This window comes from Aptenodytes forsteri, unplaced genomic scaffold (assembly GCF_000699145.1).
Source record: "Aptenodytes forsteri isolate BGI_AS27 unplaced genomic scaffold, ASM69914v1 Scaffold182, whole genome shotgun sequence".
Lineage (NCBI taxonomy): Eukaryota > Metazoa > Chordata > Aves > Sphenisciformes > Spheniscidae > Aptenodytes > Aptenodytes forsteri.
The window spans coordinates 2,886,643-2,906,894 of record NW_008795932.1 but is presented as its reverse complement, the minus strand read 5'-3'; the positions used below and the strand labels follow the sequence as shown (position 1 = coordinate 2,906,894).

The 20,252-nt window shown below is 41.9% G+C and overlaps 1 protein-coding gene across 1 annotated transcript in view; it reads right to left on the bottom strand.

Moving 5' to 3' along the window:
* COL22A1 (collagen type XXII alpha 1 chain) overlaps nt 1-20,252 on the bottom strand; it is a 214,455-nt gene that overhangs the window by 35,197 nt on the left and 159,006 nt on the right. Inside the window, exons 30-40 of the mRNA XM_009285084.1 lie at nt 19,285-19,338; nt 18,172-18,213; nt 16,252-16,284; nt 12,814-12,867; nt 12,230-12,283; nt 11,030-11,083; nt 8,932-8,985; nt 7,288-7,341; nt 6,247-6,351; nt 5,683-5,727; nt 3,505-3,582 (exon numbers count right to left, since the gene is read on the bottom strand). Coding sequence (XP_009283359.1) covers nt 3,505-3,582; nt 5,683-5,727; nt 6,247-6,351; nt 7,288-7,341; nt 8,932-8,985; nt 11,030-11,083; nt 12,230-12,283; nt 12,814-12,867; nt 16,252-16,284; nt 18,172-18,213; nt 19,285-19,338 — 627 coding nt within the window. The remainder of the gene's footprint in view (nt 1-3,504; nt 3,583-5,682; nt 5,728-6,246; nt 6,352-7,287; nt 7,342-8,931; nt 8,986-11,029; nt 11,084-12,229; nt 12,284-12,813; nt 12,868-16,251; nt 16,285-18,171; nt 18,214-19,284; nt 19,339-20,252) is intronic.

Here is a 20,252-nt window from a genome sequence, read left to right as displayed (position 1 = left end):
GGCACTTGCTTTTGTTGTATTTCATACGGTTGGTGATTGCCCAGCTCTCGAGTCTATCCAGATCTCTCTGTAAGGGCTCTCTACCCTCAAAGGAGTCCACAGCTCCTCCTAGTTTAGTATCATTGGCAAACTTAGTTAATGTACACTCGATTCCTGCATCCAGATCATTTATAAAAACACTGAAGAGCACTAGCCCTAAAATTGAGCCCTGGGGAACCCCACTGGTGAGTGGCCACTAGCCTAATGGAATCCCATTTACTATATTCTCATTAAATCCTATTTGTAACACTCTTCAGCATGGGTGAGCTCATGAATCTGAGCTTGTGTGGTTGAATCTTAGTGAGCTTCAAGCCAGATGAGCTGGTGAGTAGGAGAGGTCTGGGTGTCAGCAACTGGGTTGCGAGGCTGTGAACCCAGGGGGCTCGCAGGTCAGGGTGCCAGCAACTGGAGGATACTGGGGTGCAGAGGCCTGGGTACTGGGCAGAGTAGGTGTCCAAGACCAGCTGCTGGAAAGATCCACATTTCATGTATATATTCCAACAGTGGCCTTCAAACCTCATCAGCCAGAGCGGAGGAGTGGGATCGAGACATTCTTGCTCATACTTCTGAGAGTGCTGTTTAGGTTTATATGAGTGTTGATAAAGGCATTATTCTCTGCATTGGTCTGTGTGGCTGCACGCACGTGTGTGTATGTGTGTGCATTGCATTTGCATATGCCCATTGGCAATACGTGCTCAGCCTCACTACTGGCTGGACCTGGGGACACAGAACCACAGCACCCTCGCATCTGTTGGGCTGGGACAGGACAATTTCCCCAGGTCTTGAAGACCACTGTATTCAGCTACCTCTAACACATGGAAAAGTATCCCACAGGACCTGTGTGCTCTTTAAATGAGGTCAAAGCAGGGAGTCCAGTGGGCTTGCATATGCTATTTGTTTGGGGATGCAACTTAAAAAGGTGCAATTGAGTAGAGTGAGCCACTAGAAGGTATCCACTTCTATAGGAACACCACAGAAGTGATGCAGTACCCATAGCCAGCAAGGATGAGTCAATCTGGCATTCCAAACACACCCAAAACAAGGCTTGACCTCACATCTCTGGGTCTGTGTTTGAATAAATTGGCTCACACTATGACTCCTCTCCCTTTGGTTTCTATTTCAGGCACATTAGTTCACTAATCCTCATACAGTCCTTCATGCAAGATGCCTTAAAGTTCTGCTCAAGCAAATGCTAAATATATAATTCTGAACCCATAGCAATATGAACAGGGCAAGGCAGAGCAAGAGCAAAACCCTTCTACTTATGCAGCACAAGCGTCCATTAGGCAAATTCAGCATAAGCATGTGAATTCACCCCATTTCTCCAAGCAGTCCCCTCTTCTGCTTATGGTTCAGTTGGGAAGAACACACTCTGCTAATACTCAGTTTATGGCTCAGTGTTATGTAAATAGCAACTCAAAACTTTAGCAGACAAAGTAAAAAAATCCTCATCTATATATACCTTTTATGCAGGGAGCAAAGCCCGAGAGAGGTGAAGAGTACAGGAGGAAACAGGGTGAGGACTTCAATTAAAAAGAGTTGCTGGCTCTCAGCTCTGAAGCTGAAAGTATTATACACACAATTTTGTCACATCACTAAAAAGGGTATAGGCTGACACCTTTAATTCAGTGTGTAATATGCACTGAAGCAGCTCCGCTGACTTTATTCTATTTTTTTCTGTGGGACTCAGTCTTTGTGAAAGCCTGATGGATTCAAGGTTATACAGTGTTTTTCAAATTCCAGAGTCTTTGCACTGGAGCTGAGGTTATGATGAATCTACAGTGGAGAAAACCATCGTAATAGTTGTTAAAAAAAAAAGTATTTAGTGAGGCAGATTAAATAAATAAAAACAAATCAATCGGGAATAGTGTGGTATGTAGGTGGCTACTCATCCTGACAGTGGTCAAACAATGATGACACAGAAAAAAGTAATCTTCTGGTGTGAGACAAGCGATGTCTGCATTTGGAGTCAGGTTCTTAGTCATTTGTGTTCATGGATATGCGGATGCTAAAGCCCCAATGAAGAGTAACTTTGTCATCTGGTGTACATCAGGATGCAGAAGTGAACTCATCTACCCCTGTACTGAATCTAAAAATCAGTAATTAAAAACTAGCCACAGTCTAGTGACTTTCAAACAAGCCAGATACTCATTTGCTAATTTCATTTTAATTTTAATATTAATTACTGAACATTAAGAAATGCTAGAACATCACTGTTCCTTAGATAAATCATAACAAGTAACACCCAGTGAATCTTCAATCATTGGTAACCCTGTGAGGACCATGAAGGTCATGACACAGTCACAGTGTGAAACATGACTGACCCAGTCTGCTTTACCTTATATAGTATTCAGTATGGTAAAAGCAAATATTAAGTGGAGATACACCTCAGAAAGCTAGATTTGTCGACCAGTATTACACAGCAATATGACTTAGCATTTCAAGGTAATTTCCTGCACTAATTGGGAAACTTATATCTAGATAACCAGAGCATGAAAACATTGACTGTGATTGGTACAGTATCATAGCGTGTACAAGGGGCTGCAAAAGAATCATAGAATCATAGAATCATTAAGGTTGGAAAAGACCTCTAAGATCATCGAGTCCAACCGTCAACCGAACACCACCATGCCCACTAAACCATATGCAAGGTGCATATACCAATACAAGGTCTCAGGTGTCCTCTAGCAATTACAGCTAGGAATAAAGTTTGCTTCCTCCTAAACGTATTTCACTTGCAAATTCAGTGCAGATCTGGAGGAGTCTGAGCAGGGCTACAGTCAGAGGACTCCCAAATCCCCCTCATCTCAAGAGGAGTTGTACATGGCAAGTACTGGAATGATCGAACCCCAGTGATACAAAAATCCAACCATTCCAGAGCAGACTCCCAGGTACACCTTGTGGCCTACTGATAAGCAGGTGGTGAGGGCAGAGCTGGATGAGGTCCAACTAAATATTTGTGGGAAATTATGGGGACCATGGCTTTCTTGGAACGCAGCAATTTAAGCAATCCAATTTTGTATTTCCCTATCAGAGTGTTGACTATGTCACTGATGTGGGCATCAGTGACAGAAACTCATCCCTTCTAATAGGGTGATGGCAAGGTTACGTCTGCCCAGTAGACCAGACCTGCTGGCTCAGCACAGATCTCGACTCACATCCACAGCCAACGTGTCAGGATGATGCAGAAAAGTCAGGAATAACAGCCGGCGGTATCAATCACTCCTATAGCACTTCTCTGCCTTTCTTTTTCAACTAAAATGGAATGTATCAAGAGCCCTCACAACAGATGTGTAGACAACTGAGCCATGAATGGCAGCCTCAGGACTAGTTTGTAGTTTGCATCTTCAGAGGGTAAAATGTCCCACAGGCTCTTGGCACAGCTGAGCCCAGGGAACCCATTTCCTAGGTGGCAATGGGTAAGTTTTTGCCTTGTCACAGGTTGCAGCAGCATCTGCTACTTACAGGGGGTCCAGCCAGACCGATTCCTGGCACACCTCTGTCTCCTGGCTGTCCAGGGAGGCCAGGAGCTCCCCTCTCACCCTGAAACAACGGAAGAAGTTAAAGGCTTAGTGCACTGTTGAGAAAATGTGCTGAAATGCAATCAGGTTTTACAACATGACGTAACACCGATACATCCTGACCTGATCCTGCCCATGGAGGAACGGTATCAGGTTGTGGCAGCATGTCACATCATGCCAAGAAAACTGCCCCCTTCCTTCACATGAGCCCCAGCCCACCTCTGTGAGCACTCACACAATGTCAATGTGTGCCGCATCACATAACTGAGTGGGAACACAGCCTCTACAAGTACTTTAATTTATCTTAGTGCACAGCATCCAATTTCCAGCATTTGCAATTGCCTGCAGGGTATCAGGCACCCTCCTTGGCTTGGGGAAACATTAAGCACTGTAATGAGCTTTTCTTTCTCTGTGCGTCTATGGTAGATGGCTAACTTGCAAACATTGCTAAATACAGATTATTTATCCAGGGAAGACAGAATTAGGGATGTTTGGTTACATCTTAATATTCTCCTTTCCTTTACCAACATAGGCCTACTCACAGAAAGGTATGAATAATTTTTTGTAAAAAAATAATTCAGCGGTTCTACCACTCTGTCTAGAGGACTATACTACAAAAGGAGTGATGTCCCTTCTAGAAAACAGGATTTTCAATAGTAAAAACTGCAGAGCACAGACAACTACTTGACACTGTTTAATGGGCATTGTAGACAGAGGGTTAACAAAGAATTCAGCTTTCTCTTGTTATAGGGAGAAATCAAATAAGATTTTTATGGATTGTATTGGAGTTGTGAGATTTGGTCTCACATTGGCAGTAGACTTATAACAATGACTTTTATGTATGTTATTTATTATTACACTATTTCCAGCTATGTAGAAGCATGATAGAGAAATTGTTACCCGTGGATTCTGCCTGCCCAAAATTCAGTCTGCAATATTTCCTAATTATTTTGCCTTTCTTTCTTACTTCTTAAACTAATCTTATATTACAAAGAAAAAATACTGCAAGGACAGTGAGAAAAAAGTATTCTGATTAGTTCAAACACTCTGGCAGATCCCTTATCTGTTATTTTATTCAAGAACATAATTTGAACAAAAAAAGTTCAATAGTATTTTCCCATACACAATTAAGATTCTTAGCACCTTGTGTTGATATTGAATAGAATATTTTATGAGATTTCTTTTAGTGTTTTTTTCTGACTTTTATATTAATTCTCAGTCTATTATTGTGTGTGTTCTGAACTGTCAAAGATATATACAACAGACTACAATGCATTTATACAGAATGCAGCAAAACAAAAAGAAAACATTTCATAGCAGTTTGCTTATTTCAAAAATACGGGACCTAGATGGATCTAGTCTCATACTGCTACATTCCTACTTATATAATTTACAGAATCTGTTTCAACGTCCTATTCTTATTCCAATCCAGATCAGGACACGGTCATTTCAAAGAGGAGAATTTCTGACATATCTGATTGAAGATTCAAGCACAATCCAGATGCTCCCAGAAGCAAAGGTTTTTGCTGTTTTATTCCTTTCTCTATTTGCTGTGTACTTATAAGGGAATAAACATTATTTTCAGCTGAAATTAGTGTCATTAACTTAATCAACCAGCTACTCTTTGCCTTAACTACAATATAGGAGAGCAAACCAGGACTACCTGGTCCCATTGGAAAATAACTGACATCCTCCTTCAGAGAGGTGAAGGAAATGAGTGCTATGGAGGAGTGCTCTTTGAGGGGCTGACAGGCGGTCTCAAGAGTAGGTCATCCTTTAGCTATGAAACGTCTCTTAGCTGTATGGATTAAAGGTCCCCGGTCACAGTTTCCCTGAAAAAGTGTGCAGCATTTAGTCCTTAGTCCATGTTGAATTCACATAATTCTGGAAGAAATTTTAAACGTGGGAAGCGAGCACAGCTAATTCATATCTTAATATTTACATCTACAGACATATTGGAATAATAAAGAACCTCCTAAAGGGATAGAAGTCCATTTTTGAGTGAAAGTTTCACAAACTCTATATTCCAGTGAAAAACAGACCATGTTTTCACCATAACTTTTTCTCCAGTTCCAGTGATGGAGAGAAGTAGTCCACAATGAACAATAAAGCCCGTGCTCACCTTATGTCCAAAGGGTCCTGGCAAGCCTGGTGGGCCTCTTTGCCCCTGAAGTGACAGAGCCAAAACGAGAAAACAGTCACCATGCAGCCAAACAGGAGCCTGGACTTTGAGATAGTCAAGGCAGGAAGCATCCCACCACCACCCTCCTTGCCTAACACCATCCTGGCAATATTTTATTGATAACATATAAGCAAATTAAATAATCTGCTAATTTGGCTAGAATTAAAGGCTTTTAGAGAACTTCCATCAAGCTAAGCATTTTTGTACTGGTCACAAGGAAAACAGTTACTCCTTGTGGAGGTCTCTATTTCCAATGGCCACCATGGCGCACTGAAGGGGGTTTAATGCTCAGAAATACAGCTTCAGTTCTCTCTGCCTTTTTGGATGCAGCACTGTGATCTGCAGCATTTTGCACAACCAGGCCTTTCATGTCTTCAGTAGACAGCCTGTGAGCACTTGTGACAATGCAGCCTAACTCTACCAAAAATCCACCGTTCTGCAGAAGTCATGCTCATCTATCTCACACTGAACTACTCAAGTGCAGAGCTTGCCAGCAGTACCCACCTGTTCTCCATCTTTACCCTTACCAGGCAAACCTGGCTCTCCAGCAGGCCCTGGCTCACCAGCTGGCCCAGGTAAACCCACTTTTCCTTCTTTTCCAGGATCACCCTGTAGAAGACAATCCAGCAAAACTCTTAGTAGCATACTAAAGACCATTCCTGTCTCAGGTCTTTCATTGGGACTGAAAGATAGGCATTTTTTCTAGCCTTCTCATCTGAATTTCTCTTGGTATCATAGGAAATCCTCTTTTACAGGAAGCCTTTTCCTTCAGTAATCCCAAGGCATTTGTAATTTTCCTTGAGGAAAGTAAAAAGAGATTTCAAAATGTTTTGGGAACCAGCTATGTGAGAGAGCCCTTGGTCCACACATGACCCTGAGGTAGATCTCAGTAATCTGGAAGATTATTTGACTGAAGGGGCTGGGATTCATCCCCTTTTCAACCCCATATATATGCATATGTGGGGACATGTTTCTGATTAATCATTCCTACTCCAGCAAACAAAGTGCCCATGCTGGGCACTGGGCAATGTATGAGCAAATTACAAATCCCTGACCCCAGAGAGCTCATTGCCTAGCTATGAGATGGGACATAACAGTTAGGCAAGGCAGGCAAAAGGTAAGCGAGGATGCACTGGAAAGCTGAACTAATGCTCCAGTTACAACAGCTTATCAGGAAAGCAGAAATCTCAATTTCCTAACCATGAAAGCCAGTTTTTCTTCGAGCTTTGGATTTACTTAAAACACCAAATGCCCACTCTTGTCAGGCAGTGAGGACAGTAGTTCATCATCATTGCATAAATGTGTAGCGGTGACTTCACTGTATTCAGTTGTCTCAGTGGTTTTATTAGGTAAATTATAAAGCTGCAACAGGGTGAAAACCTTATAGCATATGTAATGGAGGAGGTCAGACAAGACGATCTAATGAGCCCATGTGTCTTAACCATCCACGAACCTATGGAATCATTTCCCAGTTCAGACTGCTTCTGTCCCAGGTTACTTAAAATGTCCAAGAAAAGAAACAAATCCATGAAAGAACAAACTCACCTTTTCCCCCTTTGCTCCCTCCTTTCCTGGTAGTCCAGGGCCTCCAGGCACACCCTGGAGAGAAAAGAACTTTAAAACTTAAAACTTTCTTTTTAGGCAGTATTTGACCCTAAAGCAAATGGATAGACCTGTGGGTTCAGTACAATCTATCTCAAGGATTAGTATCAGTTCTACATGTCCCAGTACAGACAACCTGTAATCCAGAGAACACCGCAGAAGAGCTGCGTACCAAGTACTTAAAGGAGGTTTGTTTTTTTTTTTTCAATATAAAAAAGAGCTGAACAGCAAAAGCAGAAATTGAGCTAATCCCAGATTTGTGCACTCTTTCTACCAATAACTATTTTTTTCATTCTGTGAAATCCTCAGCAGTTCCCAATCTATTACCAATAACCCCCCAGTCATCACCTCTGTATCAGAGAAGCCAAAAGTCTCACAATATTGATTTTTTATGGCTACTGCTCTCCAAAGCTATGCATTGGAAAACAGTTATGTTAATTTTACCCTCTATTTCAGTTTTCAATCCTTTTTACGTCTTGGCAGATCTCGAAGGATTCCTTGTCAAAATAGAGATGATTTAGAGCTCCAGATTGAATACTGTAACTTCCTAACTCACCAAAACATGAGTTAGCATTATGGAGTGGTACTCCATTTTAAGATGTGAAATGATGTCTTGGCACCAGTAAGATTGGATTGACCTCCTCACAGGATGGATGTGTTAAATATTTTCCTTTTTGCACCAGTAAAAATTATTTCCAACTATATTAGCTTTTATAGGTAATATATTGGTATTACTGGTATAGAAGTTTGCTTAAAGGAATATGAAATTGGAATAGGTCTTCATTTTTTGTATCACCTTTCAGTTTGAAATTAAATAACTACATTAATACAATTAAATCAAATGTATCTTAACAATTAGTAGAAAGGCAATTTAAGATTTCTTGGGTTGCCCAGGTAATAAACTCTGCTCTAAAGAGCCCTCCGTGCTGAACCACTGTGCCTGAATACATTATAACATGGGGTCTAACTCCTGTTTTTTCACTTACTCCAGTGTAAACCCAGAGAAACCCCAGGCACTAGAAAGAAAATTACTGGTGGAGCAGGGAATAGAGTTAGTCCAAAGATATTTTTGCAAACATGGAAAGCTGTATCATGCACAACTTAATAATGGTGATGAACACCTACTGCAGTAAGGAGGACACTGTATGGATTTCAAGGCTCTGATTGTAGGATCAAATACTTACGTGTTTTCATAATAAAAATGGGAGTTTACCATGCAATTTTTGTATCAAGAAGTCATGTTTTCAAAAGGAAAGAACAAATGAAAATGAGGCAAAGGAAACAAAACCAGAGAGACAATAAACATTGCAATTTTTCTTTTGAAGAGCTGGCAGAAAAAATTGCTTTTGACAATTTGGTGAGGAATGAAGCAGCTCCATGCCTCCCTCTTGCTACAAATGAATATAAGAATATGTTTCATGGATACACCATTCCCACGTGCCTCCAGATCTTTCAATTCAACCATAAAAAAAGTGAAACGAAACACAGCCTTTTGAATCTGATAGTAAACCCTGCGGAAGGGAAAACTAAACATATTAAATAAAGAAATCAGGGCACAGATGGGAAAATACACTGGTGCATACATACCACATTTCCTGGCAAGCCTCTCGGACCTGGGGGCCCTGCTGGTCCAGTCACACCCTGTTTTAAGAAAATTAAATGTGTGTTCATATATCTTTCACAACTTGTACCACCACAGGAACAAGATGTTCCAAGTGAGATTGGAGTTCATGTCAGACAAGGTGTTGTACAAGCACAAAGCAAAAACCAGCATTTTTGTGAAACACTTTGTAGTGTAAAGAAGCATGAAACAATACAAAATGGATGAAGACTCTCTTTGGGGGCTTAAAATTACCCTCCATCAAAATAAATCCTAAATCTAGCTGAGATACATGTCTGGGCCTGAAACATCAAAAGAACAGAGGAAAGAATGTTGATTTATCATTAAAATAAAAATCTAGGTCAACAAAATATGCTTTGTTGACAATTCTACCTTTCTCTACTCCAGGGTACAAAACCTGAAAAGACTCGTTTGCACTATATAGATGAACAGCTCAAACAATTCAGAGTGTTGTAGCTCTGAATTGCAGGCCTTTTCTGTCTGCAGCTGAAAGCTTTTTAGGGTGGGAAAGCCCATGTGTGTCCCCAAAAATGTATGGGAGGCATGAAAGGACATATATTTGGGGATTTATGTCCCCATGGAGATGTACGTTTGGGGTTACTAGGCTATATTTAGATATTTTCCTCTATACCTGACCATACCAGGTTGAAGTTGCTACCTCTGTAGTTGCTTGTCACCCTGCACTAGCCAGGGTTCACCTGTCGTCACAGCTTTGCAAGGAAAAGGATTTCTATTAGCATACCTAATCCATTTAGGGCTAAACCAGACAGGCTGCCTCAAAACATCTGCATCAGCAGACTGAAATAATCTGTCTGATTCGGAGTAGAGTACAGAGAACCCCTTCTACTGGAAGGGCTGGGCAGTAAAATCTTGCAGAAGGACAATGCAAACTGTTGGGAGATGATGAAAATCTTCCACAGCGCAGCTCTTCACAAAGTGAATGTCTATTTGTTGCCTTTGGCTTACTAAAAGAGAATTAAAGGTTTACTCATTTCTGTGTTATTTACAGTCACTGGTCTACAAGGCAATAGAAACATTTGGAGCAGTGGCAGTCTGTGAAAGGATGGCAAAAAAAAGGATGCCTGCATATGCTTGCATTTCCATATCGTTATGGATGATATGGAGCCGAGCCACCAGGTTATGCAAAGAAACAAACCCAATGGATAGGTTTGGAGGAAGGAGGATGTTTTTTGCCCCTTTTTGTTTTTCTCTCCCCCAAAAGATTAAGGAGTCCTTTAACCAAGAGTGAAAGAGAGCTGGGGATGGGCAGTTCAGAGTTTAGGGTCAAAGCACTGCTAGAGACAACGTCTAAGCACAAGCCCAAGAAGGAAAACCATAAACACAAAAGCGGAAGAAGAAATTTCAGTGCTCGAGGATGCTTAATTTGGATTTCCTATTCCCTCCTTCTCCCAGACACAAACATCCTCTCTCTCAATCGTTATTTCAAATAGTTCTTCAATCTTCCTTCTCTGCTTGCAAAGAAAGTATGTGGCCTTTTATTCAGCCGCAAAGGGCTTATACGCTCTCACACTAATAAAACAGGACTTGAATCCTTTGCTGTTCTTTAGCACACAGTCAGACAATAGCAGCACTCCCTACAACACACGCCTCAAAAAGTGGTATGTGATGATTCCTCTGGTGATGAGCCTGTATTAAAGAAAGCAGAATTGACTAAGAAGCCTAAAACCAACCGTGATCAAAAAACTAATTCAGGCTGCTGATGAGAAGTGAGCTCCCTGCACCAGCTGGCTGCCTGGGCTTAACTGATATCGCAGTGCAGTAACAAGCTCTGCCGGCACCTCACCCAGAAAAGAGGGCATTTTGTTAGAGGGAGAGACTTGGCCAACAAAAGATGCACAATTTAGAGCTGGGCTGATTGGGGCATTGATCTGTTTGGTGCAGCTGTGCCTGTTTGCCCACAAGCAGTGACTCTTCCAGCTGCAGCTTAGGATGGGCCCTGCGCCCAAGCAGCCTGGGACTGCAAATCTGCAAGGCATTGACTTCAGAGTCCCTTCAGGTGTGTTATTGTCAGGGAAAAATGCTGCAAGGGAAGCAATTACTCACAGTCTCTCCAGGGGCTCCGGCTTCACCTCGGGCTCCTTTCTGCCCCTTTGTGCCCTGTGCAGAAAGAAGAGCAATACCAGCTGATTAGAGATGCGACAGGACTGCCTGCCAGACAAAAAGACTTCAAGACGCCTGAACATGCACTAGGCAATGGTTTTCGTTAATCAATTCACAGAGGAGTTTAACGGCTGAGGAAATGGCTCCCAGTTCTCCGTGCAGTGAGAGAATGAAATATAAAAATAAAACCCTGAGACATAAGAAGAATTACTAATGACTGATCAGCTCAGAGACTGTTTCTCAGCAGAAGATGCTGAAACTTGCAGGCATTCATCTGGGTGAAATTCCTTCTTATCCTCAGGCCTACCAGCTACGTCATTTCCAGCTCAACTCTGATGGTCTCCCTGCACAGAGGAAGTTTTGCCTGCAGTTCTCAAATACAAACAACAGCCATTTAGAAATGGTCAAAAGAGATCACAGTTCAGAGAGTTTGTTCCAGTCCGACATACCACGTAGCCCTTTCTTAAGGATTTTGGCAGGACAGAGTCTACTCACTGAACAGTCCCCCATTTAGCAGATGTTAGTTAAAAGTTGCATGGTATCACTGTTTTTTTCATAATGCTAAGACTGCTGTTAACCTGTTTAAGCTGTTGATGCCCAAGTAATAGCTGACTATATGGCTTGGGCACAGCACAGATGATGGCAGAGGGAACACCCTCCCATGTTGACATGAAAACATACCTAGATGATGACTGGAAACAATATGCATGAGCCGAGAAATTTTCAGAAGATAACTGAGACTATAAAACCATTTCACATGAGCCATTGTGCATTGAGGGTCAAATGGGCTGGGGTTGAGTCTGAATGCTCTGCAATGTCTTGCCAATGTACTGCAGTGACTTATCTGTGAGACCTGTGGTTCAGTGGCATCAATACAAGATGCTCTCTTGAAGGATCCTGAAGTTGGAAGGAGTCTCTCAGACAATACTGTTCATGCTACAGAGATGCCATGTTTCTACTTTGGTTTTCCTCATGTTGTCCTGATGTCCAGCACAAGTAAATACCTCTACTGAACTTACAATGATGAGGAAGGAGAAATGGGCTGTTGGTGTATAGGGGAAGAATTATTTACAGTAATATAGACCTTGAAGGCACCCCTCTCTGGCCATGTCAAAGATTTTCTTCAAGGCTGGGCCCTCTTACCTGTCCTCCTGCAGGTCCTGGGACACCTTGTTCACCTGGGACCCCAGGTAATCCCTGCAAAAACAGAGGGAGAGGTGAAGGAGCTGAAGGAAACTGCTCCTTTCTTCTCCTGAGCAGAAGGATATGTTTCTCCTTCCTCCCACTGAGAGAAGAAAGGGTGGCTTTTACAGAGGCTCTAACTGCACAGGACTCTCTCTCTCCTGGGGACTCCATCCAGAACGAGAGCAGTCCAGAATACAAATGGAGTAGCCAAATGCACAATTTAGGTGAGCCACATCACTTCAAAAGCCCTTAATAAATCCTGTACAACCTTACTGTCAGCCAAGCTCTGTCTAGCAAGCCCCATAGTCCTCTTTTCAGTCACTAAGGCCCAGAGCTATAAATTAGGTGCTTAAATTCATGTAGTCATGTAGCTTCCTCTACAGTCAGTACAAAGCCAAGCACCACTGTGGCCATTTCTGATGAGAGAAGCATCCCAACTACGGAAGGAGCATGTCCCCCCTCTCTCTCCAAAACAGGCAGCTCTTATGTCCTCTCCCTGCTAAAGTTCAAAACCCACTGAAGAAACACTTGGCTGTGCTTACAGGTTCTCCGCTCGTTCCTGGATCTCCTTTCTCCCCTTTTGGTCCAGGTTCACCCTGATATAAAACAGTAAGACAAAGAGAGAAAGAAAAGCTATTTCCATGGCTGCATGTCACACTAGTCCTGTTTTGTAAGAGGGCTCTTTCAATCAGATATCAATTTCTAATATAGAGTAGCTTTCTCAAAGGACTTTGAGGTCAATGAATCAAAACTATGATATCACACACTAAGATTTGGAGATCTTCGTCTAGACTTCTTGGACTGTTATGACAATAATTGCAAAAATGTTCAATTTAAAAAGAGAACAGTTTTCCCTCGTAGAGAATAGTAGTTGAAGAATTTACCATTCCAAAATTTGATCAATTCAGCTCCAATGTATTAAAAGGCCAGATGATATGACCAAGAGCAAAAGCGCCAGTGCCACCGCACTGCCTCTCTGTAGGACCACAGACCTAATGCCACCCTACAATTGGGGAAATTATCCCACATACAGACAGTCCCTATTCTGCCTACAAGAGAGGGGTGCTCAGGGTCTCATCTTGAGCACTTCCAGAGATGTGCATTACACAGCTTTTCTTGATCTCTAGTTCTGTTAACATCTCCGTACATCCATGCAACTTCCCCTCCTTCCTGCAATGTAAGTACATGATTTCATGCACCACCATCATTGACTAATATGATGAATTTATTCCTGTTCTTCCTCCTTACAGTAAATTGAAGATGCTTTCAGACAGAAGTTCATCAGCTTTGTTCTGAGCTCTAGAACAATCAATAAGTCCATATTTCTGCTTTTTATAAATTGAAAAGGAACAGCACACAATTATGGAACTAGCTGGAATACACCAGGCACTACATGAATACTCACATTTGTATATTTATATGAACATATGTATTCAGGCAACAGCAATCATTACTTATTCATTATTTATCATACAAGGTGTTTCAATTATGCAATCAAGGAAGAGTAAGAACATCAGTGATTTAAGCTACACACACACGAGGAATAGCGATCAGTCAAAATGCAGAGCCCAAGACAAATCAGCTTGAGTTTTATTCGCATCAGCTATTTGCCAATCATTTCTGCAACACCTGGGAATTCAAAGTCCATTTGCAAATGAGTCTTTAACAGACAAAATAAATGTAACTGCATAAATATTACTTGTGTCTGTATTTATTATGCATTATGAATAAATATTATCATCCGTGATAAATAACAGGAGGAATTTTACTCTACAAGTAGTACCCCGTTAGATCAACTTTTAATCAGGCAGTCCCTTGTGCCATCTAGTGGCCTTCAGAAAGGTAGCGGGACCACCTAAAGTAGTTCAAGCAAAGGGTCCTATGCAACAAACCTGTATGGTGGTGCCTGGAAGTTGTTTTGCGTAATGACATTTCAAGCTCTGAAATCCTTTTAAGAGAGCAGAGCAACAAAGCACAGACATGCGGCAATAAATCTGTAGGCAGGGACGGCGTTACTAAGTGGGAATAAGGGCACATTTTACCAGGGAAAACAAGACTGCAAAGGGAAGAAGTAACTCAACAGGTAAAAGAAGGAAGCTTTTTTAATATTCTCCTTTCTCCCACTTTTTCCTTGATACTTGACTTGCATGTTAATGCAAAATCAGCAAAATTCCAGTCTAATGTCCTTGCACAGCCACAAACATGGGCACAGGCAGCATTTCTTAACCCAACCTGCCAGCAAATCTGCTTGCGAGTCCTTCCAAATTTGCCGAACCGACGACTGTCTGCCGAGACTGTTAACACTGTCTGCTAGTGCTGCACATTGTGGAGACCTCTGCCCCCGGCAGCTGGACTTAATCCACTGCCACCCACTTCTTTCCTACAGCTCAATGAACAGAAATGATGCGGTGACAGCTAACAGCTGCTACCAACCTGAGCCAGATCAGTGCTTACAGCTTCCTTGACCTGCTCTCGGCAGTGTCCTCCTGTAGCCTCAATTAACGTGTTAGTCATTTCTGTGCCACTTAAAGGAGAGCAAATGCAGTGGGGGCTCAGCTGTGCCCAGCTGCAGTGGGAGATAGAAGGCAAAGTGAGGAGCCATCTCCTGTTTTACTGTTTTTGCCTCTTTCCAGCCATCATACCTGACCACCACTGTGGTTCTCACACACCCCATCTCCAAGAAATATTTAATGATTTGAACTCACTGGCCTAAATAAACATGAAAAAGCTCCCTGCACCTCATGGAAGAAACTGACCTCCTCCCCCTTCTACTGCCGTGCTGTGTCAGCAAGTTTCTGCAGAGCTCACAGCACAGGCTGCACGCAAAACACACAACAGAGCTGCAGTGGCAGGAAAATGGGAGCTCAGACTCACTTGGTCAAGAGATTTTTTTTATTTCTGACAATTACTAAGGTGTGCTTAAATGAAATTCATTTTAACTAATAATAAGGAAATAGAGTAATGGAGCTGCTGCCTTCTATTCAGGCTGTGTTTCCTGTCTCTGCCTGTGTAAGTTGCTCCCTGGTACTATACACCCCATACTCAATGGAAAGCAATGGCAAGTATTGTGTTTTGGAGAGTGCGTGACAGCTTTCAGCACCCTGCTGGTCCTGCAGCCTCTATAACATAACCTCTCCTAACATGACACTCTCCTAAGGCTTATCACCACCTTCTGACACCTTAATTTGCAGAGCTGTAAATCAAAGGTAACTATCCTTACCTCTCCTTCTCCTCCTAAACCTTGCAACGCTGTGTGCAGACCTGTGCTACAGTAAGTATCATCACATTCATCTTGCACATGGAGAAATCCCAGCGCCCTGATCTGCTGACACACTTCAAGCCTCTTATTCTTTACTGTCTTGCAGCCCATTTACAAAAGTAACGTGCTCAAAGCAAAAGAGATGACTCCTTCTGTGATTGTAGCACTACAAAGACCACATACGATGCCATTGTTCTGCATATTTCCTTGGTATATATATTAGCAAACTACAAGCCAAGGGGAAAAGTGAACCAAAGAAATCTTGTCTCTATTTCCAGTACTACCTCACATTCCTATTTCCTTCCTCAGCCTCTGAAGAACCTGACATATGCACTTCCTTTTCTAATGGCACTCTTACAGCCTACCTCTGCCATTAATATATGCCGTAAAGCCTCCTGATCCTTAACAAGCTTATTCACATACCAGTGGTGTGTTCCTGTATAATGCCAGATATTTCCCACTACGTGCTGCAAGCACTCTTCATTTAAGAGGCTGGGACAGCGTACAGCTGTGTCCCAGCCACAGCTGTCTTGGATGCTGCTGTTACCAGGACAGCTTCTCATCATGGCTGGTTACAGCGGTGAAGTTGCCCAGAACCAGATTCAAGCTGAGCTCTTTACTGAAGGCATTTAAATAACATGGAAAATACTAAGGTACTGTGTGTCTATCAGATACAAGAGGTAATAAGCCAGAGGCCATGTTTATTAGAGACGTTACTTACAGGAATCCTAGGGTGTGGGGTGAAGAAGGCTGTCTGGAAGAGAAACCGGACTGTTAAAAGAAGCATTGCTTGTTTTCCTTGAAATGCAATAACTTATGTATTCTCCTTGTCATTACAGAATACACATTCCATACATCCATCAGTAAGTTTATAAATGAGCAATTCATTGTAACATCTGGCTGTTTGGAAAAAAGCCCACAAATATCAGACATTTCCTAGAGTATTTGAAATATGAGCATACACTCAAAAACATCCTGTATGTCCCACTGCTATGAAAAACCAAACAATCTTTAACCTTGTTAGCAAGTTTACTGTTAACAATCTCCAGCTCACTTTTCCACTTGAAGCCATCTTCAGTATTATTAAATTTCCTAACTCCATGGCTGAGCTTGGTGTGTTCTCTCCCTGCTTTGTACCATGCACAAGACATACACATCTCAACATGGTTGTCTTAGGGATTACATAGTCATCCTGAAGGACTAGACACAAAAAAAGGATCCGGTTTTGTAGAGAGACGCAGTGTCTTTCATCAAAACTGATAAAATTAGGAAGAAAAATTTAGTCCTTGATGAAATGAGGATATGTCAAAATCATCACCTACTTTTACAGCTGAAATAGAAATCATTTCTCCCTACAAACACAGGAAGCTTGAGCAGTCGGGCATATCTTCTCTATATCTAGCCATGTTGTACTGTGTTTGTAAGCTGCTTTCTCTGCCTTGACTAAGAGATTTATCCCTGGTGTTGTGACTGGATCGTTCTTGTGTGATACACACACAGTCTTCCCACATGATACCATGAAGCACCCTTTGGCACAGACTAAAGAGGCCCAACTAATGACAGGGAATAAATTATAATGCCTCCTCCATTGCTGCATGAAGGTCTGTAGGCACTTGATTTTCGCCAACAGACTTTGATTCAAATTCTCTCCATAATGTGACTGTGGCAGCTGTAACTAGTGGTGGTGAGCAAAGCTGAAAAGCGGATATCTGCCATTTTTTGGAGGACCTGTGGCTGGGATCAGCCCTCCTGTTGCAATGACAGGCCTGTTCCTAGTGCTTAGTCCAAGCTGCTTACTCAGATATTGCTGGAGGGAACTGTGAGGTTTATGTATTTACATTCAGTGGATGCCAGTTTAATTGCCTATAGTGATCTTCATTGTAATTATGCTTATGCTCCCAAAAGTAATTTTGCAGGCTCATTTTTAAAACAATAAATTGATGTTTTCTTGGTCTTTTTTTTTATTAGCAGAAAGGGTACGTGCAATCAGGTATGACTGGTTTGTGTCTTGGATCCAGTGCTGAACCCAGAATGAACTCTGGGGTGAGAGGGTCTTTCTGGGCTAACAGCACAGCAGGGCACTGTATGCAATGGAGGCTCTGGGAGGCTGCTGCATCGCTGAAGCTGAATGTTCCACCCCATAAGTTCACATCAATGAGAAGTGGAACCCTCTGCTCTTCCTGGAAAAAGGTGAATTGTTCCCCAAGAAGACAAGCTGTTGTTCACTGGTATCTGTTCAGAGCCAGTCTTATCTTGAGGTCTCAGTTGGAAAAGTCTAGCTCACCCTGGAAAATCTGTATGAAAACACTCCCCGTTTTCAGCCATGACCTTCTTCAGACAGCTCCCACAGCTGCTAAACAAATCACAAATTCAATATAAGTGCTACCACAAGGCAAGGGCATACAAAAATGCTCTTTGCAAAGAGGCAGAGGAGGGCACAACCTCCCCCAAAAATGAAAAGACCAAATACACCTTGATATTGCTTCTCTGAAGCAAAGGGAGATAATCTCAGAATAAATGGGTCCTAAAGTTTCTGCAGAGAAGTAGGGATCTTGAAAAGCTTTGTTTCTGAGGAATTTGTGTGGAGGAAGTGTGATGATGCCTTAAATATTGTTACAGCACAGAACACAATCTTACTTACTGTTCCAGGTAAACCTGGTGGTCCAGGGGAACCCGTGTCACCCTGGAGAGAGGACAAAAATACAACTAAGGTTTTAAAAGATGCCCAAATAAAACTCAACATTATCAGCTAGAAGATGCAACATTACCAGATGAGATGTAACCCAATGACAACCTGTCAGCTCAGTGACGCTGAAAATCCCATAGCACTTCTCTGATGGCTGGAATTTACCCCACTGCTCTGGCCAGAATTTCTGCTGTCCTTGCTTTGTTACTTACAGGGTTCTCACCCTGCTGTCTTTATCACTTTATGACTTTATCATTGATCTGACTTCACAGGTCAATGAATTTCTAATGTTACCCCATCCAGTGTAGGAGCGATATGGAGTTTAGTTTGCATTTTAAGTTAAAGTAGATCAAAATTCTTGATTGAAAAACATGGTTTAGCTGAACTTCTTTTGTGGATGGAAAAAAAATCCTCTGTTTTTCATCAAAAATATGTTTCTAAATCCAGTCCTCACCCTCCGTAGATAGTGAAAGTCACTGGTAAACTGAGGGCTGATGTATCCTAGGAAGAAGCACAAAGCAGTACCCGCTTCCTGATGGCTATTGCCACTATAATGAGGGCAATTTTTTCACTATACAACCATAGGCATCTGCAAGGTCAGTGCTTCATCTTCACCTTCATGTTCACAGTGGTTGAATGTAAATTTTGGTGGACATCACCTTTGTCTAGTTCTCTCATTTTCACTAAAAATAACAGTATTGTGATGGCAGAAGCCCAGACCATTCCTTAAATTATTGTTCTAGCACATCACAGGCAGGCACAGAAAAGTTCTTTAGAATTTAGTTCCAGGCTCATTTCTATCAGACAATTTTAAAACACAGAAAAGTTTCCTTGAATTAAAGAAACTGTCCTTAGATTTCATCAACTCTTTACTATTTCTTGCATTACTCAATAAATGGTTGTCTCTGTCCCACATGCAGCTTTCTCTGCTGCTTCTCGGTAAGGCTCAGCTAACAGACTTCTAATGTTTCTAATCTTCCTCAGATATTCTCCTCTATCACTTGTCTCTGTGCACTTGCCTCTTTTCCTCTCTTGTCTAAGGAGGAGCATGCTCATTTCATGACTCACCTTTTCTCCTCTTTCACCTTTCAACCCTGGGAGACCACCTTTTCCTTTTTCTCCCTACAAGCAGGGAAAAGAAAGCAGGAAATATGCATGTTTTGATTTGATTGCATCAGTCCCACTAGAATATTTTACACTTTCAGTTGATCTTACCTGTCCTCCAAGATGCAGTGCAAGCAATTTAAAAACGTAACATTTTGGAGATGGCTTCATAAAATCCACACTATTTTCAAAAGTCAACGAATAGCAATTAAGTTCATGGAAAGGAAAGCACCAATCCTAAATCAACTTTCATGTAGAAGATCCTACTGCCTGATGCAGTTATAAAAACCAGATTTTTTCTAGTTGGACAAGAGAGGCACCAGAACAGGAATTAAGACCCAAAGTGGACATTCATACTACCAGTTTTGTTTATGTTAAAGATTTCTGAATCATCCATTCACTGGTGCCTACACTCTATTTTGCCCAGGTAACCTGGTCATCTGAATGGGAGATGCTTAAGAAGGATGATGTGAATACTCCTCAAAGTGCATACACAAAATGTATTTATCCTGCATTCAAATAGGAGCTACCTGACCTACACCTCTATGTTTTTATATATAGAGAGAATATATTCTATATTCTATGCTCTACAATACATCTAATATAGCAAACTGAACGGTAAGACCTCAGCTGATTTTAGATCCGTCTTGCTCACATTCAAGCATGCAGTCAGTTATCAGGAGTACAGGCCTCATTCACATGGCTAAATTTACTGTCAGGCCCCTGATCCAAGTATTTCCCAGTACGCAGATGCCTCTGGAGGTCTGGAGCTAGCCAGGGGAAGCAGGAGACACCAGGACTTGGACGGAAGTTGGGCCATCAGAAAATGATCCGACCATCTGGAGCCTTCTCCAGGGCTCAGTGACAAGGGGGATTTGTGATTTGTTGTTGTTATTATTTTTTTTAATGTTCTTAAATCAGGCAGGTATTTC